The sequence below is a fragment of the Sceloporus occidentalis genome, unplaced genomic scaffold (assembly GCF_023333645.1).
Source record: "Sceloporus occidentalis isolate IW3139 unplaced genomic scaffold, rSceOcc1.0.p SCAF_1, whole genome shotgun sequence".
Classification (NCBI taxonomy): domain Eukaryota; kingdom Metazoa; phylum Chordata; class Lepidosauria; order Squamata; family Phrynosomatidae; genus Sceloporus; species Sceloporus occidentalis.
Window position 1 is genome coordinate 138,086,081 of NW_028316981.1, and position 27,719 is coordinate 138,113,799.

Genomic DNA, 27,719 nt, shown 5'->3' on the forward strand with positions numbered 1-27,719 from the left:
CTTCGGGTCTCTTTGGAGGTATGCTATTTCAATGACGCATGGGTCCTAAGAGTCCGGAGGTCGTGCCAAAGCCACACTCCATTCTTAAGCACTGGAGTGCAGCTTTGGTGCAGCTTCCGGATTCTTAGGATGCATGCATCATTTAAACAGCATACCTCCAAAGAGACCCGAAGCAGCTTTATTTTGGCAGTCTGTAACAGGCCTAAGTGTCCTTAAATAAAATTGGGAGGTGCACAGGTAACAGTCTGAAAGCCTTCTCTTCTTGACATTCTCTGACTGCAGAATCAGCAAATAAAATTTAAGAAAAAAATTAAAAAGAAAAGGGGGTGAAAAGAGGTAAAGTGAGGAGAGCCAGAAAAGGATCTTTGTAATTCTCATTGTAACACACAGCAGATAATGCTGCAGAGGGTGGAGTGGGGATGGCATGGAGCCACACCTCAGTGCAATGCCTGCCCCTTTGCAACCTATGAAATATTTTGAAACCCGTCTCTTATTCATGGGACCCTCTCTGTAGAACCTCAGTCAAAGAGAAGAGAGCTAGTCTTTGGAAAGAGGCCTGTGTTCTGGTTGAATATAATGGAGAGAAGAAGCAAATGCTTCTCTCACCCTGGTTGGCATCTGTCTTATTCAAATGTTGCCGTTCAGAAGGACCATGGGAGTTTGGGAAGTGGGCCTTAATTTATCTATAGAAAGAGAGACATGAGTGGTCCAGAAATATTTTGCATCCAGATATGCTTTGCTCATGCTTAGGATCACAACAGCAAGCATTACAAGAGCACTATTAAAAGAAATGTCATACAAATTAAACAACTGTTGAAAAAAACTGGAGTAAGAAACCAAATTGACTCATTTGCGAGTTGGCAAGTGAAGGGTAAAGTTATAGAAAACATATACACTTGTTGGATTGATTGGTTCACTCAAACCTTATTGTTACTTCTTCAGGAATGGGCTGGGGCACTGGCACATACTGTGTGTCCATGCATGTCTTCTAGCCAATTGTTAACTTATGGTGAGCCTGTTAATTTCATAGGGTTTTCTTAGGTAAGGAATACACAGAAGTGGTTGCCATTGCCTTCCTTAGAGCCTACAGCACCTGGTATTCCTTGGCACCATCCAAATACTAAGCAGGCTTGACTCTGCTGAGCTTCTAACATCAGAAGGGATGTTGGTGCCTTCAGGGTATTTAGGCTCTTTGGCATTTGTTTTACCCTTCTTAATAATTTGAGGAAGAGCTTTGTATTGCATCAGTTTCTCAGGAAAAATTCCCGTAAGTAAAAAAAATCTGTTTGAACTACCTTCTTTCCAATCTTCAGATGGCACTAGCTGTTCCATGGCAGCCTCCCGTTCCTGGAGCCTCCTCAGATCCCCACATGACCCTCCCTGAGGTCCTGACTGAACTCATAGCCATGAGATTGCAGCTCAGTTCTTTTGTTTTCCTCCTTCCCTCACCTTCCTTGGCCAAAGATAACAGGGATATTGCCTCATTTTGGCTCATTTGAGATTGTGGGATAGATCCACCCCCCACACACTATGGAAAAGTTCCCCACCCCTGTTGTTTCCTCTACCATAAAGGCAAAGATCTGTTCATCTGCCTTAACTATTGCTTCCCAGAACAACTATAACTGAGGTAAGGAACTTTTTTTATCTTTATTAGACCATTAGCCTATACTGAAAGAAAAAAGTCAACTGGAGACCATGTCAAGTGGCAGATAATCAACAATATCTATGCTTTCACCTTTGTAGGTGTGGATCAGACCAAGTGACAGCTAGCTTGATGCATGCTGCACCCCTCTTGAAATAAAATACAGTATATAAATGAAAAGGGTTGGTGACAGTTGCACTTCAATAGTATCTGGAGGGCCACACATTATAACCTCTGGTTTAGCTGGTGGTAAAGCTTGGGCAACGCCAAACCCACTTAACTTTTTGCAAAATGCACCCATGGGTTGCCAGTGAAAGGTGAAGAAGAAGACCCCTCTAACCAACCTTAAGAGATACACTGCAGCTGTATTCCTGGAATTGACAGCAGAGCAAAAGGACTGTGTGTGAAACTAGAAAGGAAATTAAAATATTAGGATTGGCAAGGGGAAATAAATAAAGTACACACACTGTCTCCCTCCCAGTCCCACCCCACAAACACAGGGGCCTTTTGAGAACAAAAACAGCCTGGAGGTCACTGGGGAGAACACTGAGATTAATTGCCTAGAGCAGAATGACAGTCCTAGAAGTGGAAAAACAGTGTCCAGATCATACCATCGGTGTAATGACTGCCTGAAATAACTGTCCAAAGACAAATGAAATCTGAATGATAGAATCCAGAGTGGAATAACAATGGAATGATCATATGCAGAGTGGGAAGAGGGTTCCTAAGATAAACTGACTGCTAAATTAACCATGTCGAAGAGAAAGTTAGCATTTGGAATGGGACAACATTGTGGGTAATAACAGTGGAATGCCAATCCAACTGTAAGGCACCCAGAGCACCTGTTTCCCCAACAGTTGCACTCTGCCTAACCCTGTCATTTATTTATGCAGACTTTCTGGTAGCAAAGACGTACATACCCATTTTCCTGTATTCGAAGAGATAAGGAAAGAAAAAAAAACAACCTCCCAGTTACATTTCCCCCTGAAATTATATCAGATTTGCTTCTCTTTAGGTTTTATAAAAACATGGGTTTCTAGATTACAATTCTACATGTATAGATTCAGTTTTGCATATTTTTCTATAACTAGGTAGTCTCCTGATGGAACCTTCCCATGCACACCGACTCTGTTGAAATTTAATTTGCCACCAGTTTAAACTATTTCTTGCCAGATGTATATTGTTTTGTCGCTTAGTACACTTAAATGTTTTTCTGCAAAACTGAGCCTGTCAAGAGAAAGCATGTACAGTGAGCTATTGGTATCCGCTGGGGTTTGGTTCCAGGAGCCACCACGGATACCAAAATCTGTGGATGCTTAAGTCCCATTAAATACAATGGCATAGTAAAATGGTGTCCCTCATATAAAATGGCAAAATTGGGATTTGCTTTTTGGAACATTTTCAAGCCATGGATGGTTGAATACCTGGATAAGGAATCCATGGGTACGGAGGGCCATTGCTTTAGTTTTTTACATTTGATCTGATATTTTATAATCTGAGATCAGTTCTGTTTTAAAACCACTTTTTTAAGCTTTAGTTTTAGGGATTTGTCTTCCTTTTAATTCAGGCATTTTGATGTATTTTGGCAGGATAATAAAAATTGCTTATATGTACGTAAATGTGTTTGCGTGAGAATCAGCCTGGTGTACTGGTCTGAATGCTGGACTATAGCTCTGGGATAAAGGGGTTCAGACTCCTGCTCAGCCATGGAAACCCACTGGCTGGCCTTGGGCAATAAGAAGTCCCACTCTCTCAGCCTCCTCAGGGGGGAAGGCCATGGCCAAGAGAGCCCCTTGATGGGGGTAAGAGTCGGGGAGGGCTTGAAGAAGAAGGCACACAGCAACAACAACAACAACAACAAACACAACACCAGCAACGACCATGGTTCCGGGGAGCTCCCTTCCTCCCACAGGCGTGGCCTGTCCGCCGCAGCCGGCTCAACAACAGGGCGCCTCCCCGGCCTTGGCCTTGCTGGGTTCCCGGGCTGGAAGAAGAAGGAGGAGGAGGAGGAGGAGGAAGGCGGGCGGCCCGGGCGAGGGAGGGAGCCATGGAGGGCGAGGAGCGGAGAGGGGCCAAGCGAGCCTCGGAGGAGCCCGAAGGAGAGGACGACCTGAGTCATGGCCGGCCCAGCAGGGCCCGCTTCAGCCCCGGCCTCGGGTAAGGGAGCCCCCGGGAAGGAGGAGCACCACCCCGGCCGCGGAGAAGAAGGGTCCCTCGCTCCCTCCTCCTTTTCCAGGACGCGTCGTTCAGCCTCCTCGCCTCTCTCGTCTCCAGCAGGAACTAAAACGCCCTCCTCCCCTGTTGAGCAGGAATTGCCATCCCAAGGGAACAGGTCTTAAAAGCCTTTTAGTCATGTCCTCCCATTCATTCATTCATTCGTTTATTAATTAACATATTTATTTATTTATACCCCGCTCTTCAGCCACAAAAGATCCCAGTTTTTTAAAAATTAATTTTAATGAATTTTAATTCCTTGCCCTCAGGCTTATAATGCCCCTCTCTCCCAAAAGGGACCCAGCCAAGGCGGCTCACAAAATAATAATAATAATAATAATGATAATAATAATGATAATAATAAAAACATTAAAACAAATTTTTAAAAATTTGGACTTTTCCTCCTCTATGTTTTTAATTGTACTATTTTTTAATGTTATGAAGCAGCTAATAATAATAATAATAATAATAATAATAATAATAAAAAGGGAGGACATGACTAAAAGGGAAAAGCTCAAAACACTCCTGGAAATGTCAGTTCCTTCTTAGCCCTGCTCAAAATGGAGGGCGTTTTGGACTTCCTCTTTGACTGCTCTGGCTCCAGCCAGTGGAAATTTTGGGATTTGTAGTTTGTCGTGGCATCATAGCTCTCCGACAGAGAAGGCTCACAAAACTACAGATCCCAGGATTCCATAGCATTGGTTCTGCAGTGTCAGTTCCCTCTTGGAAAAAACCCAGAGGCTCTTCCACTAATGAAGGGAGGGAAAGCACTCCGCAGGTGCTCAGGGGACCTTCTTGTAGGGATGATAGCCTTTGCTGCTTTGGGGAGTGATGTGACACTGTTCCACTTCTGCTAGTGATGGCCACTCATAATGCATTGGTGCACAGATGTGTATGTGTGGCTTCCTCAGTAGTCATGAGGCTTTCTCAAGGCAGCAGTGTCCCGGGATGTATCCACACTGCAGCATTAATGCAGTTTGACACCACCTTAACTGTCATGGCACCATCCTATGGAATCGTGGGATCTGTAGTTTGGCAGGGTATTCAGCTATCAGAGAACTCTGGTGCCTCGATAAAGTATAAACACCAGGATTCAGTAGGATTAAGGCTGCATCCTTACTGCAGAAATAATTGAGGTTGACACTGCTTTAAGGGCCATGGCTCCATCCTATGGAATCCTGGGAACTGAGAGAATGCTAAATGTCTCACAAAACTACAATTCCCAGAATGCCATAGCATTGAGCCATGACAGTTAAAGTGGTGTCAAACCTGGATTATTTCTAATGTGCAGAGCCAGCCAGACTCATGGCCGTGAAAGTAGTGTCAAACTGTTTTAATTGTGCAGTGCAAATACATCCCTGCTTTCTGAAAAATGAGTACCTCTGGGGAGAAGGAGACCTGGGCTTGAACAAGCAAGTCTTGTGTTTGGGGCTGATGGGGTGTTATTCAGTGGTGCTGAACACAAGAACACTCAAACTGCTGCCTTTCTTTAATTTGGCATGACTTCCATGAATGGGCAGTTGGCTCCTTGCAGGTGGTGGCCATGGCTGGGTGAGTGGCCTGTAGTTCAAGAATGGCTATTTCTCAACACCATCCAGTCTGAGGAAGCTGGAGGACAACATGGACTGGTCTAGAGATGCTCTGAAAGGCAAAAGGTTCCACATCTCTGGCATCTCAGGTCTTTGGAGACATTTTCTAAGGAGGATTGCAGGGATGAAGTATGGTTCCATAATGTTAGGCGTTTTCCTAGTGGGAAGCTGAGATAGTAGGAAGACGCTCCTGTTTGTCAGGATTCTGTGCTGACATAAATGGTGGTTGTTTAACTGGGAGTACCTGGCAAAAACTGAACTCCCAAACTTGACTCATCCAAAGTGGCCCAGCCAGGCAGATTAAGATAGGTTTTTGCTTGGCCAGTTTGCCAGTGCAACTCTAAATATCTGTCCCACTATGTTTGGTGGGATTTATACCTTGTGGTCTCTTCTAACTCTATGATTCTATAATTAACATATACATTACATATCCCCCAATCCCCCTCCCCTTAAAATGCAATTAAACAATTTACAGTATAAAACATAACTTAAAATGAAACAGTATACAAACAGTGATTGCAGCAACAAGTTAGGTTTTCTTCTGGTGGCTGGGCATCTATTCAGGAAAGGCATGTCGGAAGAGATCCATCTTAACAGACTTTTTAACATAGAAGAATCATAGAGTTGGAAGAGACCTCAAGGGCAGTCCAGTTCAACCCCCTGCCATACAGGAAACACAATCAAAGCATCCCCAACAGATAGTTATCCAGTCCCTGTTTAAAGACCTCCAGAGATGGAGACTCCACCACTCTCTGAGGGAGTGTGTTCCACACTTGAATAGCTCTTACTGTAAGGACATTATTTCTATGGTTGAGGTGGAATATAGTTTTCTGTGGCTTGCATCCATTCTTTCTGGAGCAAAAGAAATCAACCTTGCTCTATCCTCAATATAACATCTCTTCGAATATTTAAACACCTCTTAACGCTTTCTTCTCCAGGCTAAACATACCCAGCTCCCAAAGTCACTCCTCATAGGGCTTGGTTTCCCTATAAATTTGCCTTCGGGTCACCATAAGGCAATTTGAAGGCGCACAACAACAGCCAAGTGCTGTCAAAGCAGGACCATGGCAAAAGATGAGAGTACAGACAACCTCAGCATATCCTAGGAAAATGTTGCCAAAAGTATCCCAGTGGCTTCACCAGTGTTGCCTTGCCCCTCTTTCAGCAGCAACAAACCTGACTTTGTTCTCTTCCCTTGGACAAGCCCTATGCCTGTTTTCTCAGGTTCTAAAACCAGAGCAGCCATTCAAATACTGTGGCTCTTTCTAATGGTTCAAGTTACTCCTTAGACCGATATTTCTGAAGTCTCCTCTTTTTCTTCAAACATGTGGTCCAGGGCTGCTGGCAGCATTGTGGTTTTTGGATGCCACACACCCTCAACCACAGATTAGGGCCATTCCCTCCTCCTTCACTTCCTCACTGTTGGGTATGTGTGGTATCCAGGGAACATGGCAGAGATGTGGGCAGTGTGGATTCCTTTCATTTGGTGAGTGCAGCTTGCAGTCCACCAGAAACTTACCTGCATTTCTTCATTAGATTGTGGCTCTTCCTTACCCTGGGTTGGATGAAGGAAATGAAGCTGGTGGGACCCAGGAAGACAATGGATATTGCTGATGCGTTTCTAAGCCTCTCTGTTCAGATCCATGTAGAAGCCCTGCTTCAAATTCCTGCTTCCCCCATAATCAGAGGTAAATTTGGGGGACCTCTGATTGTGAGGGAGGCATTTGGAGGTACTCAGCTGGTGGCACCCTTTCCATGGAATTTCTTGCCAGTCAGGCTTTCCTTCCTTATAGCCTTCCAGGCTATTTTTCTTTTTGTCACCAGGCACAGACCATATCCAAATACCTTAAAGACACCAGATCTTTCTGTTGTTTGATGCTAACCAGGATCAGCCCTGACTAGCAGCTGGATGAGAGGCTGTCAACAAATACCAGCTGCTGTAGGCTATATTACAGGGGAAGGAAGTGGCAAAAACATCTCTTGAGTATTCCTTGCCTAGGAAAACTTTATGAAATTCATAGGGTCACCATAAGTTGACATGTGACTTAAAGACACATACCCACTCATGCACAGGAGTGCATTTGCACTGTAGAAATAATGCAGTTATTTAACTATCATGGCTCCATCCTACAGAATCCTGGGATGTGTAGTTTTTTGAGGCACTAGCACTTTGCAAGAGAAGGCTAAAGGGTTTGTAAACTACAAATTCCAGGATTCCATAGGATGGAGCTACAGCACTTCAAACTTCATTATATCTACAGTGTAGATACACCCAGAGCCTAACTCCACAGACTTCCTACATTTTAAAACATTAAATAGTTTGGACTCCTGGTCTTCATTGTGTTGCTTTTTATCTACTGTATTATAGGGATTTTATTGCCTTGTTTTGTAGCCAGGTGTAACTTCATACATTAAGGAACATATAATGAACATTGATTTAATGTGTTAATGGCAGCCTGGCTATTTTTTGTTTAAGTCTCCCTTGTCTGGGGGCAGGGAGTAGAGCAATAAAAGATACCCAGATCTTTTCCTTTTTTATTTTCAGTTTGCAGCTTGATATGGACAGCCAAAGAACTTCCATTCTCCACAAGGTGGTCACTTTTGCCCCTGATCCTCTCCCTGGTAAGAATTGGTGTTGGAAGCCATCAGTTTCTAGGTCCTCAGGAGCAGTTCCATTTATCATCTTGGGATTGTTAGCACTGACCTCTTTCCTTTCTCTTCCCAGCCAGGCAGTATGACAAGCAGACCACTGAGCCAATCAGCTTCTACCTCTCAACCTTGGAAGAGCTGCTTGCTTGGAAATCAACCAGTGATGATGCTTTCAATATCTCTACTGAACCACTGGCTCAGCGCCAGCCTCCCCTTAACAGCCATAGGCCCCGCACACTGGTGTGCCATGACATGAAGGGTGGCTACCTTGAAGACAGGTTGGTGCTGGGATGGATGCTGAAAGGGGAATGTTTCCAGATTGGGAAGCTATTATTTATTTATTTATTTCATTTCATTTATTTCATTTATATCCTGCCTTTCTCCCCAGAGGAATCCAAGATGGCTCACAGATAAAACCTTTAAAATTGTTATAAAATTCAGAAAATTCAAACATTTAAATTACATATAAATACACAATATAAAATATAATATAAAATCACATAAAATAACACAAGCTAAAAACATTAATAACCCACCTGCTCCATAAAACCACCCTGCTGTGCATTATGTACAGAAAGCCTGCTGGCATAAAAATGTTTATACTTGGCGGCAAAAGGCTAGGAGGGAGGGGACCTGCCTAACCTCCCAAGGAAGGGCATTTCAGAGGGCAGGAGCAGCCACCAAGAAGGCTCTCTCTTGTGTCCTCACCAGGTGAGCCTTCGATCTTGATGGGACTGAGAGAAAGCCTTCTGCAAATCTTCGGGCTCTTGCAAGTTCATATGGGGAGATACGGTCTCTCAAATAGTCTGGACCCAAGTCATGTAGGGCTTTATAGGTCATGACCAGCACTTTGAATTGTGCCTGGAAATGAACAGGTAGCCAGTGGACAGTGTTGCCAACAAGCCTTGAAGATATTCCCCGGAATGTTTTACAAAAATTCAAAATTCCCAGAATTCCTCAGTATTTACCGGAATATTCAGTCAAAATCCCCAGAAAGAAATTAATTAAATTCCACGGATTCTGGGGAATTCCCCAGAAATTGGCAATGCTGCCAGTGGAGCTGTTTTAACAGGGGAGTTATATGCTTCCTGTAACTAGCCCCGGTCAGCATTCTGGCTGCAGCATTTTGATACGACTGAAGTTTCCGAACAGTTTCCAAAGGCAGCCCCACATTGAGTGTATTGCAATAGTCCAAATGGGATGTAACCAAGGTATGTATCACTGTAGCTAGATCTGACGTCACAAGGAATAAGAGCAGCTGGTCTACAAGTTTAAGCTGTGCAAATGCACTCCTGGCCACTGCTGAGACGTGGGCATCCAGGCTCAGGGTGGAGTCCAGGAGCACCCCCCAGCTGCGAGCCTGAGATTTCAGGGGGAATGTAATCCATCCAGCACAGGCAAAGCCCCAATTCCCTGACCTGCCTTACAACTGACAGGAGCACCTCTGTCTTGTCTAGATTAAGCTTCCAATTGTTTGTCCTCATCCAGTCCATTACTGACAGCAGACAGTGGTTCAGTACAGAGACAGCTTCTTTGGAATCAGATGGAAAGGAGGGAGAGAGTTGGGTGTCATCAGCATACTGGAGACAACTCACTTCAAAACTCCGGATGACCCCTCTCAGCAGTTTCGTGTAGATGTTGAATAACATGGGGGACAGAACAGAACCCTGAGGGACCCCACAGGCCAGTGGCAAATGTGTCCAACAGGAGTCCCCCAACACCATCTTCTGAGTCTGCCCCTCCAAGAAACACTGGAACCACTGCATAACAGTATCCTCAAGTCCTATCCCAGAAAGGCGGCCCAGAAAGATACTATGGTTGATGATATGGAATGCCACTGAGAGATCCAGTAGAACCAACAGGGACACACTCCCCCTGTCCAGTTGTCTGTGTAGATCATCCACCAAGGTGAACAAAGCTGTCTTTGTTCCATAGCCAGGCTTGAAGCCAGATTGAAATGGATAATCCATTTCGTCCAGAAACCTCTGAAGCTGGGAGGTCACCACTCGCTCCAAAACCTTGCCCAAGAATGGGATATTAGAGACTGGCCTATAGTTATCCAAAATAGTGGGATCCAGGGTGGTCTTTTTCAGTAACAGCCTCACCACAGACTCTTTTAGACTGGTTGCTTTCAGAAGGGTTCACTGTAGTAATCTTTATACCAGCCTTGTGTATGTGTGACTGTAAAAGTTGCTAGCCTGAATTTTCCCTCTATTACTTGCACTGTGTACTCATAAAAGTACCTGCTTTATTGGCTTCTTGCACTGCAAGATTAGTGTAGGAACTCTAGAACTGAGGATGTGTAAAGTTGGGCTTGTGGACACTTCTTGTATTAAAAAAGAGGGAAGTCAATTTGTTTTGAGCAGACATCAGAGAAACTCCCATGGTTAGTATAAAATCTCTTGAGGTTGATGGTGACTGGGCCACCTTCGCCTCAGAGGGAAAACTTAACCATGTAGATTGATTTGAGTATTTTCCAAAGCTTAGAAAAGTGACCTTTTTTGGAGTACAATTCCCAGCATCTGCCAGCTAGCAGGGCCAGCAATGAGGCCAGCTGGGGGATTCTGGGAGGTGTTTGTCCAGAAAAGGAAGTTACATTTTCAGAATGTACTGTGAACAGATAATAGGTGAATGCATTGTGGTAGATTGGTCTTCACTAAATCTCTCCCCATTCTACTGCTTTCAGGTTCATCCAGGGCACAGAAGTATGTGACCCTTACGTGTTCTACCATTGGCATTACATTGACATTTTTGTCTACTTCAGTCATCATACAGTCACCATCCCACCAGTGGTCTGGACTAATGCTGCTCACCGCAATGGTGTCCTCATGCTGGGTGAGTTTGAGGGAAATGGGGGGGGGGGGAATAAGCTTAGCTGAGCCACTCCGAACATCGGATGTTCATGCTATTCTGCACCTGCTGTGAGGACATGCTCCTGGTTGTGGCTTATCCTCCCTTTCCCCTTTTCAGAGCTGGAGAGGCTGGGGTTGGAACAGGCTCTGTTTTGTGAGGAGGCTGGGAGTGGATTGTTGTTCTCTTGTTAGTTGCATTCTTTTTCTATGTGGTAAAATACCTCCTGCTGTCAAAATCTGGGACCACCCACAGCCTGTATTCCTGTTAGCCTTTCACAGCATCCCCTTTTTGAGAGATGCTAGCTCTGCTTGCAAACAGCTTTATAACTTTGCTTTGTGGGGAGTGTGATTTCTGATTTCTCTGACATGTGAATTCATGCTGTTTCTGTTACTATCACATCCCACTTGTGGGCTGCCCAAGGCATCTGATTGGTCACTAGGAGAAGAGAGTGCTGGATGTTATGGAGCTTATGGGTCTGAGGGGGCATGGCTGCTCTTATTTTAATGCACATATTTGGGTAACTATTCCTTCTCTTTGGAGCTATCCACAGGACCAGAACTATAACCTGCTTTCTTTAACACAGCGCAAAGAGGTTTGGGGCAGAGAAAATAAATTTCTGCCTGTGTTTCCTTTTGTGTGTTTTCTGTAGGGACATTCATCACGGAGTGGACAGAGGGCAGGAAGATATGTGAGTCCTTTCTGTCAGGAGAGGCAGAAGCATACCGTGCTGTGGCTGAGCAGTTGGCTGAAATAGCACACTTCTATGCTTTTGATGGCTGGCTGGTCAACATTGAGAACTCTTTAAGTGTGAGCAATATTCAGCCCCTTGCCTAATTTCCCTGTCTTTACCCTTCTAGGCCTGGGTCTACTAACTCAAAAAGCTAAGATGATTGGAAACATCCAATAGATGTGATGTAGAAAGAGACAAAATCTCAGTGTGTTGCAAAGAGAGATTATTTGGCCTGGAAATAGCAACAGCCTTCAGGGGCCGTTAAAAGAAAAGGAAACAATACATAGGAAGCAATAATTAGAACTAAAGACAAGTTACAATCAGTTGTATGTTCGTGTATTTCATATGAATTGTCTCAATTCAAAGTTCATATGAATTGTCTCAATTTAAAAATGCATATTAAAAAAAAGAAATTTGTATACTGTATATACTCATGTATAAGTCTAGAAATTTTAGTCAAAAAATTGACCCCAAAATCCTAGGTTGACTTATCCACGGGTCAAATGTAAATATTATACTTTGTATAAAATATGTATCAGAAGTTATGAAATTTGTCAAATCTTGAGCAAATAAAAGAAATGGGAAAAAAAGGTAAATATTATACTTTAACTCTTATTAAAAAGGGAACCATCCCCTGGTGAAAGGCAAGAGTGCAATCTGTCCTGGAAGAACTGACCTCCCTTTACTGTCTTCCATCCAGCCCTTAGTGTGAGCTAAAACATTTATGCCTGCCATCATTTTGTAGGTTCTTTGGCATTGTTTTCCTTTGCTTCATCATTTAGATCCTTTGTTACATGCCCCTAAATTTTACCCTCGACTTATCCAAGGGTCATATCAAAATCCAAAATTTTGCCTCAAAAACCTGACCTCGACTTATACATGAGGTCGGCTTATAGTCAAGTATACGGGTAGTTTCAAAATACTACTTACATTACAAGTTTAAAATCAACCTGCAGGGATCCTAAAAAGAATGTCCCCAAAGCTTATGCCTGGCAACTGATGATTTACACCAGGGGTAGGCAACCGTTTTGAGCCGGGGGCCGGGTTGCTGTCCCTCAGACAACTGGGGGACTGAAGCCAATAAATAAATAAATAAATAAATAAATAAATAAATAAATAAATTTTAAAAAATTTAAATAAATAAATAAACCGGGACAAATGTAGGACAACATTTTCAAATGGTGGACACTTTTTTAAAAAAAGTGGAGGACACGCAAAAAAATTTGCTGATTTTTAAAAAAATGTTAATATAAATGCACGTTTCTGAGGCATCTATAGACAATTGTCCCCCTTGCCCCTGCGTGCGAGAGGCCAAAGGTCCTGGCGGCAATCGGTGGCAGGACCGGGCTGGGGCTGGTCCCAAGGCCTCACCGGGCTGCATCCGGCCCGTGGGCCGCAGGTTGCCTACCCCTGATTTACACAGTAGGAGGCAGAACATTATACTATTCCAATTTTTTCATTGTGAATCAAGAAATCCTTATCATAAAAATTCTACAGCAGAATGAAAGGATAGGGAACGTGTTTCCAGGTTTAAAAGCACTGGGCTATTTTCAGTAATAAAATAATCTCTCCTACCAGTCCAAAGGCAGGATGCAACAAAATTTTCTCTGTAAAGAGCAAAAAAGGCCTCATGGCTGTATAGTGCAACTCAAGGTCCTTGTTTTTTTAATTGTATCTTTTTATATTTACCTACTCACTCTCTCTCACACACAAATGTTTCTGACTTAGGTCCAAAACACACTGCAGAAATAAACCAGTTTGAGACCGCTTTAACTGCCCTCGCTCAGTGCTAGGGAATCCTGGGAATTGTAGCTTATTGTGGCACTAGAGTTCTCTGACAGAGAAGGCTAAATGTCTCACAAAACTACAGTTCCCAGAATTCCCTAGCATTGAGCTAGGGCAGTTAAAATGATCTCAAACTGAATTATTTCTGCAGTGCGTTTTGGACCGCAGTTCCTTAAAGACCCTGGTCTGGCATAACTTGATAGGAATTGGGACTATACCTAGGAAGTTGCTCAGAATCAAGATGCAGCTACATTATGTACTTCCTTAAAAGAGTGGCTCACAAAGACAGTGTTTTTCAGCTCACTTCTGTGCGGAGCAACAGTTCAAATTTGCATTAGGAACTGTTAGTATACAATAAAAGGTATTGGTTTTTCCAGACTGATCTGTAATAAAAAAAGATGTGATGGTGTCTATGTATCCTAGAGGCACACTAACTGCCTCTAGCAAAGAAAGTCCCCTGTGGACTTTCTGTAGTTATATAACATTTTGCAGAAAGTTCCTGTCCCTGCAAAATATCATAAAACAGTCTGTGAAAGCTTATGAAATCATAAATGTTCCACTCTTTTAAAGTTGTCTTAAGATTCCTTTGTTGTTTTCAGGCCCAGGCAGGCTCTATAATTGAGAGAAGAGGCTGGCAGTAGCAGCATCTTAGAAATCCTGCCCACTCACCTCCTTTCTGCCACAGAGAGCACAGCCTTTTGGCCCATCTGCTAATTCTGCTGTATTCACAATTTACCAATCCATTTTTCCTTTTGACAAAAGTCTAATGCAGTCACTGTGTTCAGAATTGGAAGGTTTTGGTCTAAGGTTTGCCTGATGTTTCAGTAGTTCTTCTTGCTGAAATTGTAGGGACTCCCACCTCGCACATGGTTTGCACTGCCTTCACATAGGCTCACTTGGGGAGACTTCCAGGCAGAGAAAAACAAATGAGCGGCTTCTGAAGGATGCACCCCCCAGCTGACTGTACAATCCTTTCATGACAGGTGTCGGCAGCCCGGAACTTGCCCCACTTCTTGCAGTATTTGACAGCCCAAGTGCACAAACTTGTCCCTGGAGGGCAGGTGGTATGGTATGACAGTGTTGTGAGGAGTGGGGAACTCAAGTGGCAGAATGAGCTTAATGAGAACAACAGGTGAGTGATGTATTAAACCCACCCAAACAGATAATCCATATTTGAAGGTAGGATTTGATCTGGGACAATATGCGAAGAGCAGTGCATCCAAACCTGAGTTGTGGCTGCAGGCCTTCCCTTTTCATCCTATTGCATCTTCCTGATAGATGTTGCTTGCTCTGGCATGAAGCAGCATTCATTAGCAGGTAGTAGGCCAGTAGGAAAATTAGTGTGGGCTTGAGCTGGATGGATTCCAGTTTATATCCCTACCCAGGTTTCATATTTCCAGTTTCCATCCAAACTTCCTCTGCAGCATTGATGTGAAGATAAGATAGGATCATTTCATATGTACTGCCTTGAGTTTCTTTGGAAGAAGGGTGAGGTAATGATGAATTTATGCCATCAATATGCTTTGATCAGAATTTGGAAAAGAAGCTTAAGTTGAGAGATGGTGGGTTGCCCAAGGCCAGCTCTTGAGCTTCCCACTACACTACCAGCAGGGTCTATGGAAAGTGCTCTGGAAAGAACCAGTACTATTTCCCCAGTGTATCTTCATCTGAGCGGAACACACAGATTCTAGTCAAACAGACAGACAGATTAGCACACACTGACTCATCCTAGAGATTCCCTTCAGGGATTCATGCAGGTAATGCTACTAGGAAGGAGCCCCTTGAGCTAGTAGACTCTGGAGGACCCTGGAGGTCCTTGTCTAGCAGTGGAGAAGAAACTAAGCTTAACATGAACAACTCCCCTCCTAGCCCTTCTGGTGGCAGTGTTTTTTGTGCTGTTTATTTTCAGGGTTTACTTTGATGCTTGTGATGGGTTCTTTACCAACTACAATTGGAAAGAGGAGCATCTTTTGAGGACAAGGGAGGTAGCAGATGACCGTCGGATTGACGTTTATGTTGGGGTGGATGTTTTTGGGCGTGGTGATGTTGTGAGTAGCGGCTTTGATACAAACAAGGTAGGTGGGCCTGGGAGATGATGCCTGGGAGTGTGACTGTACCAGTCTAAGATGGAGCTTCCCTGGGGCTAAATTTGCTTCAGCATTGTGGCCATGAGCCAGCAGGCCTTACAAACTAAGGGGGCAGACAGCGCTCATGTAGCCTGTCTTTTCACATCAGTCCTTGGGACAAGCAAGGCAAAGCAAGGGAAGGGGCTGGTGCCCTCAGTGGTTTTGGTACCCTACCCCCCAGAGAAGCCATGCACTGAAGTCACACACAAAGGGTGAATGGTGACTTGGTGTTTCTTGTGTCCCCACAGTCACTGCACATGATTCGAGAGCAGGGCCTTTCAGTGGCCATATTCGCACCTGGCTGGGTATATGAGCACTTGGGACCGAAAGATTTCCTGAACAATGAGGATAAGTAAGCCCAGTGGGGAGGAAGTGGAAGGGCTTTGGCCATGAGGAGAAGGAAGGGATCTTATTCAGTTAGTATTTCTTGGCAGTTGGGGGTCCAGTCTATGTCACTTTTGACTATTCTCTACTGTTCTGCTTAGACCAGGCATGAAGGGGCTGGGCACGCTTAGTCCAGGGGTCTACTTGGCATGAAGGCATTTTCCCCAGGCAATCTGAAGTATGGCAATAGTCCTTTTTTCATATCTCCTTAAGTCATTAGTGTGATGCACCTCTTGGGCATGCTCAGAGCTGCAGTAAAGCTGCTCAGTAACAACTTCACTTTTTCTTCTAGATTTTGGGCACGACTGTCTGAACTGCTGCCAGTGCATAGTATTGGCTCACTCCCCTTCTGCACCAGTTTCAATCTAGGCATGGGCAAGAGGAATTTTGATAAGGGGCAGGTAAGAATTCAGGGAGAATAAAGTTAGGAAAAGAGGCAGAAAGAAACCCATAGAGTGACCTTGGGTAAATCACACACTGGCCAGCATTCTGCCAGTGACATACACTCCACAAAGCATAATTCAGCTATTTTGTTGCTGGTTGAGTAGAAGGAATTGCAGAAGTTGCTGGCTATGTTCCCATAGCCAGATGCAGACTGATGACATCACCTGCTGAGATCTCTGGAGGACCCTGATGGTTCTTTGTGGAGGATGTCCTTAGTTTGCATCTAGATATGGGAACAGAAATTTTTCAGATCCTGCCCCTTCTAACCAGATGATTCTCTGATTAACACCCCCCCCCCCCCCAAACAGCTATGGGATAGTTGTTGGGAGAGGGCTATTGAAACAACATAGTGAGTCCTGGTTGGTGATAGGGGAGCTGTAGTGGAGTTTCATATGCAGAATTTGGATCATGCTGGATTATGACTACTGTCTCTATGTCTGACTTACATCACAGGGTTGCTCTGAGGTTAAATTGGGGAGGAGGAGAGCACATATGCTGCTTATTGTAAAGGCAGGATATTAATGGAATAAGTAAGAGAAACAGCACTGGCTGTTTTTGACTTGATTTATTAGCTATCTGGCTTTTTATACCTGTTTGCTTGATCCAGAGACATCTAAATAGCAGGTGACTCTGCAGTCATGACCTTGCAGTGACTTCTGGATATCTAATGGGACTGTATTCCTAACCCAGACAGCTACTAGAATACTGATGACTGCCCTTAAACTCTTACTGTCTAGGGCAAGTACTTCTGAGCTAATGTTGAGACAGCCCTCTTATTGAGCCTCACATCCCATCTCAAAATTGTCAAGAACCCCTATCTCCCAGCTTTGGTTTTTTTTTTTTTTTTTCTGGGGCCAGGAGACAGATTTGTGCCCCCAGCACCATCTGTGGGCCTGAATAGCAAAAAATAAAAAGACTCACCAACCAGGCATTCTTTTCTGGTTTTGATTTTGGGTTGAGGGGAGCAGTGGTAGAACCATCACTCTTACTGGCCTTTAGGAATAGAAACCCCATTTTATTCCCTCTTTTTTGGTGCGGCAGCTGCTTGGGGTGCTGTCCCCGTGAAATGCAGACCAAGCATATCTGAGTTAGAAGGATTATGCAGAAGGTGATAGAAAAGACTTCAGTTTAATTTCCTGGTGAACTGATGGCCATCATAGGGCCAACACGCTGACTTGGAATATAACAACTTACTGCATAAGCAATTTTTTTTAAAAAAACAGGACTGCCAGTAGCTTAACAGTTTGTGATAGTTTTTTTGGTGTGCCACTTGAAAAAAAGATATAAAAACAATAATCATAAAAATAAATGCTGGCATCAGGTTTTAGTGCACTCATGTGGTTTGTGGTTAACTAAAGTTATTGAGGACAAAGATGAAAACCTTAGTAAAATTCTCCTCAGGGGATAAGTGTGAAGCAAGGGCATCCTTGCTGTGGAGGTCTTTGGCCAATCACAGAACTGTCAAATAGTTTGCAGGACAAACCTGGGCATGCCTGGGCAGATGTAAGTTCCGTTATTCCTTGGGACATGCTTTTAAGGCTGCAGCCTCAGTGCCTGAAGGCTTCTTTTTACAGGTCAGTTGGTCTAAAAATAGGACAGCCTTTGGAAAACATTCCCCCCTCCCCCAGATAGGTCTGCAAGTGCTTGCAGGCTTGGAGGAAGACTTTGAACTACTTCATAGGAAGGGATAAGCTCATTAATTAGGTCATTAGTGGTTTGGGTTTTTTCCTTCCCCTTTGGCCATGAAGAAACTTTGTAGTGCAAGAGGCTTGATGTTTCCATATGGGAAATAAAACGATTTGCACACAGAGGTGAAATGCAAATGCAGTGCGAGACTGGCATGTAGATAAAACTGTTCTGAGCAGAGAACAAAGATAGGCTTTTGAGGTTAGGGAAATGTAAGCAGAGTCCTATTGCAGGAAGATGTCAGAGGTCACTTGCATTGCTACAGCCTGGAGCAGATCTCTTTCTCTCAACAGGAGAATAGGACAGAGCCATGGTACAACCTGAGTGCTCAGGAGATCCAGCCAATATACACCAAGCAGAGGATGCCTCATGGTGGCTGGCTGCAGACCCAGTGCTGCCTTCAGGATGCCTGGTGTGGGGGCAGCTCTCTGCTGCTGGAGGGGACCATCCCATCTGACGCTCATCATGTCACAGCAAGGTGAGTGCCAGCTGCAAGGGCAGAAGTTGGCTTGGTCCCCTCTAAAGAATTCAGAGTAAGATCTAGAGTAGGTGTGGGAATCATGTGGCCTTCTAGATGTTGGATTGAGACTCCTTGCATTCCTGACCACAGACCGTGCAGGCTAGAAATGTGTGGACTTGTAATCCAACAGCATCTGGGAGGCCACACTTTGACATCCATGCCCTAAAGAGGGAGACCACGTGGAAGTTATAAGACAAAGGTATACTTTACTGGGGGCTGTAAGTCTGGAAGAGCCTGTCCTGGGCTGCGGCCCCCATACTTGTGAAGAAAATATTCAGGTTAAACTGTAGCTAAGTGGGTATTTACAGAAAGCGGGGGGGGGGGGGGGTATTTGCAGAAAAATGTTTCCTTATCTCTGTGGATCTGTTTCCAAAACTTGTGAGGTTTGCTGGAACTAGTCTGCTGGACTAGCACTGGAACAATCTCAAGCACCTTTCTGAACTGCTAGGCCTCCAGGCCTGGCCCAACCCTTAAATCCTTCTCTAAAGTGGAGAGAATGTGCTTACATGTCTAAACTAGGACTCTGTAAAACTTAAGAGACAGAGAGAGATTTCCCCCTCTATCTGAGATGATTGACCATATCAAGAACTGTGAGTCTCCAGAGTACATTATGCAAAATAACACATCATAAAACGGTGGGACCAGGTTCTTCTGGTAGGATTTTAAGCTCCAGAGGTAAATGTCCAATTCATTCACAGCCATAACTTCAGTGCAACTTTGGTCAGTGTCATCAGGGCATTGGAGCACGGATTCAAAGCAGCCAATAATGTTTTTTATGTCTCATTCAGTCCTAAAATATTAGAGCCAGAGGAACTGGAAGAAAAGTCAAAATGTTTACTTCACAAATATCACACAAAATTTTCTGGGAATTTTCCTTGTGAAATATTGCACCTGAAATAAATGTTCAAGTCTGCCTGTGGAAGAAAATACAAGTCACTTTCACTTATATTATTAAATGAAATTTACTAGAAACAAGTCTTGTCCAGTGGAATATACTTAGCCTTACGCATTTTTTTTTTGCACACTGTCAGTGATTATGACAAATGGAAACAAATTTCATCAAGCTAATAGGCATTGTAAGATGGGACAAGCATGGCATTGAGAGTCATCTTTTACAAACAATGTGACTTTACAAGAAGACTCAACGGGGGGGGGGGAGGGGTTGAGATTAAAAAAAACCTTTAAAAGTTAATTGGTGTAATGTTTACAGCAAAATTGCTTCCCTAGGATTAAATAAATTAAGACATGGACAGAATAATCGGTTTACTAATGGCTACAAAACTATAAAGTAGTTGGCAAACTTTTAGGACTCAAACTGAGGTGTGAAGCAGACTAGCACAATATGCTGGGTTCAGGGTGGTGTGGGGGCATGGCATTTAGACGATGCATGGCCCAACGCTGCCCCCAAGCTGGCGTCATGCTGCCCACCTGCCCATATGGCAGGTAGCATTGCAGCACCGGTGGCACGGCATTTATATGATGCAGGAATGCTGCCAATTTTAACGCCAGATCGAGGTCATGGCAATCACATGCCACAGCCCCAATTCAGCTATTTGCCGTCTCAAAAAGAAGCGGCACAAAGTCACTCCTTTTTGAGCTGGCAAAAAGCCAACTTTTCTGCCACCGGCAGAAAAGTTGGCTTTTTGCTGTCTCAAAAAGGAGCTGCTTTGTGCCACTTCTTTTTGAGACGGCAAATAGCTGAATTGGGGCTGTGGCATGTGATTGCCATGACCTCGATCTGACGTTAAAATTGGCAGCATGAAGCCGCCCTTTCAGGGCTGTCTGTTTCGGCCCTAAGTGTTACTATTAAACAAAAGTAGCAAAGAAGTCCAGAATGTGTTGCTGTACTTTTAGAATTAGAGCACACTTGTGTGTGTGTTGTGTGTGTGTGTTGTGTGTGTGTGTGCCTTCAAGTCACCTATTGACTTATGGTTTCTCATAGAGCTTTTTTGGCAAGGAATATTCAGGTGTGGTTCAGCCAGTTCCTTCCTCTGAAATAGAGCTTACAACATTTGGTATTGCCTGGCGGTATCCCATTCAAATATTATTAAGCTGATACTGCTTAGCTTCCAAGGTCAGATGGGATCGGGTGCCTTTAGCTCATATTTATAGGATGAAAGATTGTGGTGTCAGCGTGGGAAGGTGATCCTTATTACAAATTTATAACAACCCCCTCTGAGAGAATAGATGATTTGCCCAAGGGGAAGAAATCATATCTTGCTTGTTGATTTGCTAAACATGTTGATAAGTGGCCTCTGAGATATTTGGGCTGTGGAGCTACCATTATCTCTAGCCAGTACAGCCAATGGTGATGGATGCTGGAGACTGATTTAGTGTTGGGGATGCATGAACAATATAGATACTATGTGAACATTCCTTTATGTGAATGTGCAACATCTGCCCTGCTTTCATGCAGGTTACTGTGTGATAAAGAATGGTGGATGATTAAAAAAAGAACATGTATTCCAAACATGGTATTCTCAGGATCCTTCCTGGTTCCAGCTGTTGTGAGTCCAGCAATGTTTTAGATTTGGTGCATCCTTCTTTTAAGCTTCTTTCTCTCCCTCTTCCCTAGGACAGTTTGATGTTTTGTATGTATTTTATTAAAAACAGTAATGACTTGCTTTTAAAAAAATGTGCTGTTGGTGAATTACACCAAGCCAGCAGCAGCATATGTCAAGCAGCTGGACAAAGAACTAAAAGTGGCTGCAGGCAACTCATTGGCCTGAAGAGATGGTTGGTGCTGAGAGCAGCACAAACCCATGTGTAAACCCATTTCAGTAGCATATTGTCTGAAAGTAGCATTCACATTTGCATACTGCAAGCAGACTTTCTCAAAATAGTGAGTCCAGACCCACATATAAGAAATGGTAGGTGTCCTGCAGTGGGACAAACATGACCACCAGCCATCTTGTCTGTTGAATGTGCATGTGCCAGAAAAATTTATTTCAAGGGGCTAAGTCAGGGGTAGGCAATCTTTTTGAGCCGGGGGCCGGGTCGCTGTCCCTCAGACAACTGGGGGGCCGAAGCCAAAAAATAAATAATTAAATAATTTTTTAAAAAAATTAAATATATAAATAAACCAGGACAAATGTAGGACAAAATTTTCAAATGGAAGACACTTTTTTTAAAAAAATGGAGGACACGCGAAAAAATTTGCTGTTTTTTAAAAAAATGTTAATATAAATACATATTTCTGAGGCTTCTATAGACAATTGCCCCCCAAAGGCCCCGGTGGCAATCGGCGGCAGGACAGGGCTGGGGCCGGTCCCAAGGCCTCGCCGGGCCGCATCCGGCCCGCGGGCCGCAGGTTGCCTACCCCTGGGCTAAGTCATGCTTTTGCAATGATAAAGGCCAGAAAAATCACAGAATCTTAGTTGAAAGGGACCACAAGGGCCATCTATTCCAACACCCTAAAGGTAAAGGTAGGCCCTTGTCATGAATGTCTAGTCGTAACTGGCTGTAGAGGGTGGTACTCATCTCCATTTCTAAGCCTAAGAGCTAGCGTTGTCCAAGGACTGCTCTAGTGGTCATGTGGCCAGCATGACTGCACCGAATACTGTTACCTTCCAACTGAGAAGTGGTTCCTATCTATCTATTTGCATTTGCATGCTTTTGAATTGGTAGGTTGGTAGAAGCTGGGACTAGTGATGGGAGCTCACTCCATCATGCAGCACTCAGGACTCGAACTGCCAACCTTCCAATCTTCTAATCATCAGAACTGGTATCTTAACAACTAAGCCACTACATTCCAACACCCTTCCATGCAGAAATAGACAGCTAAAGAAATACTGAAAGTTCTGATTTAAAACTGTGTTTAAACCCTTTCAAAAAGGGAGAATCCCCCACCTGCCAATGCACTCTGTTCCATGTTGAACAGCTCTTAACAGTAAAGACGTTATTTCTAGTGTTTAGGTGGAATCTCTTTTCTTGCCATTTGAATCCATGAGTTCGTGGTCTAGTCTCTGGAGCAGCAGAAAACAAGCAAGCATTAAAGTTAATTGGTGTAATGTTTGCAGCTGGGTTGGTCCCTTAGGATAAAAACATATAAAAAGATCAAGACATAGACAGACTTTCTTTACTAATCACCCAATGCTGTAAAATAGTTGGCAGATTGTAGGACTCTCAGATGGAGAGGTGCAGTGCATGATCTTTGGACCTTTGAAAAAGGGGAACTGCGGGAAAAGTGGGGCAGGAGAGCATCTGTGGAGTGATTGAGAGAAATGACCAGCACAGAGTTAAAGATATTCAATTAAGTTATGACTACAGCCATAACCAGAGCTTGGAAAAGTGACTTTTTAGATTGCAGATTGTAGACTCCTCCAGGAAGGCTACACTCACTAGGGATTTCTCAGAGCTGTAGTCCAAGACCTAAATTCAGTTTGTAGTTCTAACGAGCAGACCCATGTGACCAATAGATGAGTGTTGACTTACCCTTCAACCATTGATTCTGCTTTAGTCTGGAATAGCAATTGGATTTAGTCACTCAAAAATCACCCCTCTCCCCATTCTAGATGTAACCTTTTGGAGCTGCAAAGCTGATTTGGAAACAACTTTGCTTTATTTAGTTCTCATTCTGCTAATTTGCCCCTATGGGGCAAGTTTACAAAAACATGACTGCAGATTTTGGAAAGAAAGGTAATCTAGTTGAAGAGAATGCAGATCAGCTAGAAATTCTGTTGTGGGTCTTTTCATCACATGGCAAAGGTGATTCAATCCACACCAAGGCTGTGCAGCAGAGTGGAAGGTTGCTGGACTTATGTTCAGTTTGGCCATCAGGGTAGCTTATGCTTGATGAGATCAAGGGGGCTGCAGGGAGGCCACCTACCCTCATTTGGCCTTCTGTTGAACATCCAGTCCCAGCAGTGCCAAATCTTGGTGCTTTTCTCTCAAAGATGGTGGGCCCGGGTCCTTCTAAGCCCCTACCTTTTGAAGGCTGTGCTGCGTCATAGTGCCCAGAGTTGGCACTGACTCTTTCCTCTCTTGTTTGTTTCTCTTACTGTCTGTCTGGTGCTCGGGGGGGGGATCACCAGGCTGTTTTCATTCCAGGTGCCGGCTCCCCCTCGAGTGTTCCTGCTCTTAATATATAAACAGGCCTCCCAAGCTGTGACTATTTCCCCACAATTCACCACACGCCGGCGGTCCTCAGTCTGTCCTCCCAGCCCTGAGTCTCCTTCACCAGGTAAGGCAATCTGGTCTTGGCCCTCTGGCTGCCTACAGAAGCCCTTCTGTGGTTTCCAGGTTCCTCTGAGTGGCTCAGCAGAGCAGAAGCTGGACAAATGGCAGAGATGCCTTGGCTTTACTTCCTTTCTTCCCCTGCTTTTTCTAATGGCTGCCTTTCTTCCTGCAGAACCAACGAGGCATCATCCTTCCCCACTCCTCACACCACCTCCCCGCGTTGCCCAGTTCCTTAGAGGGTGTGGACAACATGGAAAACATGGCTGGCAAAGTCGGTGAGTAGATGATGAATGGCAAAATGCCAGTTCCCCATTGAAACTCTTGAAACTTTAAGCTGGTGACGACTCCTGATTTCATTTGTGACTGCAGCAGCCCTACCTCTACTGCTCTTCTGTTAAACTAAGCACCAGGGATGGGAAGCATGTGGCTCTCAGGATGACGTGGGCTTTCAATTCATGTGATCCTGCAACATTAGTTATGCTGGCTGGAGCTGCTGGGAGTTGCAATCTAGTAACATCCAGAAGATTGCACTTTGACAACCTGTCATACACTGTAAGCCCATCTGGGTAGGGACCTGTGGTTGGGTGTTTATTGTCTATAAAGCACCAGGCACAGGGACAGTGGGTCTTATGAGGATGGCATTTGTGTGTGGTGGCAAAACACCCATCCATGGTCAGCTTTGGATGAACATCTCAGTACTTTGCAAGTGTCCAGTTTTTAACAGCTTTCTGTATCTTACCCTCTCCAGATGCTATGAGGTGGAGCTCCAGAACTGTTTCCTGGATGAGCTGTCCATTACTGCGTCCCGTAGACAGTCTGACCAGGGTGAGATGTCTTTTGCCTGCCGCCTAGGAAAAATCTGGGTAAGGAAAGGGTGTAGGGAAAAGGTTATGCAATGGGGGGTGGGCTCAGCACAGTGCTGCTGCTCTGACTCTGACCACAGGCTGCTGGCAGGTTAGCTAACTCCCCTGTTAACTGCTCCATACCTCTGTTATAGAGTGCCTCAGGTTTGAGCTGGGCCCAGAAGAAAGTTTCCTTCCTCTCTTCGTTAAGTGAGTTGTCACATCATACATCCATGCAAAGTTATGTCCTGAATGAGACTGAACTGTTGGCAGCCATCTCAGCCCTTACCAAGCCTTTCCAGAGCAGGCCAGTGACATATTTTGTAGTTCCATCACTAGTCCCAAGCTTTGCCTGTTGCCAGCCAGGTAGTCTTCAACGTGTCTTAATTTCTGACCAGTGCAAATACTCTGACATATCTCAGTATGAGGCTGGGGCTCCCAACTATCCCTGATCCTACAAGCTGTTACTCTGAGACAATCTGCAGGTCCAATCCTTCACTGCCCACCTACTTTTAGCTTCCCAATCCTGTTTTTTCCATACCCTTCCATATTGCCTTTCCTGGCAGTCTTGTGTGGAGTGACCATCTTTTCCCCTTTAATGTCTCTCTTGTATTTCTCTACAGGTGCTGGATGCTCTTGCACTGCGCTCACCTGCACCCACTGCTGCTGTCAGTCCAGTGTTGCCCATAGAGGTTACCCATGTTCACTGGCACCCGTCTTCTGCTGGTTGGCTCTCCCTTAGTCTCAATTTGCACTGGACTTATCCCTCTAGCAAGGCCATCTGCTTCCGTGTGCACTACCGGAGTTGGGCATGTGCCAGTGGCCCAGTGTCACCTCTTCTCCCCATTGGGGAGGCGCATGCCCCCCTGTACCGGGTGATGGAGCTGAGAGTGCCAGAAGCTCACTCAGAGTCTTCTTCCTGCCGTTTGGAATTCCTGGTGGAGCCAGTGTCTGAGGATGGCCTCCAGGTAGATCCTGCCATGTGGGGGAAACTGGTCTTTGTATACTCTGACCCAAAGTTACCCAGTACTGCCAGCAGTGACTCAGTATAAGCTAATTTATGTTTGGTGGGTCAGGACATTCCTGTTTTTAAATAACAAAGGCTCAGTTCTGTTGTATTTGACATCCTTTTAAAGGGGAAGAAGGCTTAAAAAAGAAAACAGCTTTTGCCATAGGATGGTTGTTCACATGCTCAAGCCTCAGAAATATAGCCATCTAATACCTCTCTACTGATATTCAATATATAAAGATAATATTTCATTAGCTAAACATTTTAGTGTGGCAGTTTTCATATACCAGAGGGAAAAAGACATTTCAGGGAAATACATTGTAATGAAACAAGCTTGCAATGATCTTGGTTGATAGAGAATGAATTTTTATATAGCTTTACTAATTTGCAGAATATCTTTTGAAATAGAGTTTAAAAATGTAAATATCTATTAAAAGTAATGTTTACCAATACTTATATGTCATTAATGTGGAAATAGTATAACGCTATCACACTGGATCGCTTCTTATTCCAAAATCCTGTAGTACAGTCTGCCGTCCTTATCCATGGATTCTTTATTCATGGATTCAGTCATCCATGATTTGAATATACACTTGTCCCTTGCCGTTTGCAGTCTTGCAATTTGGGTCCCTCGGTCTTTTGTGAACAGCAAGGGCCGTGGGGCAAAATTGCGTGCGCACCTATGGTGTGCGCAGGTGCATGCAGCCATTCAAGTCAATGGGGCTTGAATATTTGTGATCTTTCATTTTCATGGGGGGGGGGGTCTGGAGTGGATCCCTGTGAAAATGGAGGGGTGACTCTCTCTCTCTCTCTCTCTCTCTGTGTGTGTGTAAATATATATACATTCCAAAAAGCAAACCTTGATTTTGCTATTTTACTATGCCATTGTATTTAATAGGATTTGAACATCCACAGATTTTGGTATCTATGGGGGCCCTGGAACCAAATCCCAGCTGATAACAAGGGCACACTGTACACATGATTGTTTTTTTTTTCAAACAGATATTAAATAAAATTCTCATTAACAAGTGATTTTGGGGGGGAAAATCAGACAAAATGGAAGGCTGTAGATTTTTGAAGGTGTGGAAAGGATACCATATTACAACTCTTCCTTGAAGAAAGGTGTATTGGAACTATGTATTGCTGTAATTACACTTCTTTAATACATAAGCAATAGGTGTTTCCTGGCATTGTGGGTGAATTGCTTCAACAAGAACAGGGAAGAACAACAAATGGAGAGCATTCAGTGAAACCCACAAAAAAATCCAGATGTGATACTCTGACAGGTGCAGTTGTTTCTGTGGGATGTCAGCTGTGTAAAGGTGTGTCTATTGTACATATTTTCTAAAATGACTGAATGTATAGACCATGTGACAAAAGATAAATCATGCACTATTTTATCACTTGCAACAGCAGTTTTGTACTTATACTAGCCATTACAAATGTCTGAAAAACAATGTGGGTAAAAAGCTAAGTGTCTCAAAGTATATCAGTAGAACCTTTTTGTAATAAGAAATAAAAGAGCAGGTGTTCCCTGAGTGAGTCATGTTTTGGAACAAAATCACTCTACAACAGATCTCAGATTCTGGGGGTTAGGAAGGACAGATGCTAAAAAGGGGAGTGCAATTTAATATTAAAAACTTTGACTTCTCTAGGCCTCAAAGAATAGATTCAATTTCTTATACTCTTATTTAAAAAACATACCTGTAGTTTTCAGTAATTTCTTCTTTCTCCATCCCATGCATGTCCAGAGTGCCCTTAAACGTCATCAGTTTGTTCTAACATCCACATACAAAATCTTCAGTTTTCCATTTGTATGCTTTCCAGTTGCCAGGAAATGATACTGGGATCTTGTTTATCATAAATTTGTTCAGCCATTTTGTTTAAGTATGGACTGGCTATATGCAATGTACAAGTATTTAACCGATTTCACATTTCATGATGTATAGTATTCATGTTCGTTGTACAGCGCCCTGAAGCAGATTTTAAAATATGTACAGGCAGAAATACACTGGGAGTTTTTAGCTATTAAACATAGTTTTTCATCAATTTGAGATGTCTCTCCTTT

At 43.9% G+C, this 27,719-nt stretch overlaps 1 protein-coding gene across 3 annotated transcripts; it reads left to right on the plus strand.

Moving 5' to 3' along the window:
• The first annotated feature begins 3,655 nt into the window (after positions 1-3,655).
• On the plus strand, positions 3,656-27,719 carry LOC149322297 (cytosolic endo-beta-N-acetylglucosaminidase-like). Of its 3 annotated transcripts, none has more exons than XM_089538866.1 (15): positions 3,656-3,799; positions 7,991-8,067; positions 8,171-8,372; positions 10,781-10,929; positions 11,597-11,754; positions 14,446-14,594; positions 15,372-15,537; positions 15,837-15,940; positions 16,265-16,373; positions 18,396-18,580; positions 23,656-23,804; positions 23,973-24,075; positions 24,549-24,663; positions 25,266-25,610; positions 26,829-27,719. In XM_089538866.1, the coding sequence occupies exons 1-15, from the start codon at positions 3,690-3,692 to the stop codon at positions 26,997-26,999; spliced, it is 2,292 nt and encodes a 763-aa protein (XP_089394992.1). In that variant the 5' UTR covers positions 3,656-3,689; the 3' UTR covers positions 27,000-27,719. The 3 variants fall into 3 exon arrangements, with proteins under 3 accessions (XP_089394992.1, XP_089395000.1, XP_089395010.1); XM_089538874.1 differs by having other exon boundaries at positions 15,372-15,510; XM_089538884.1 differs by having other exon boundaries at positions 25,266-26,917.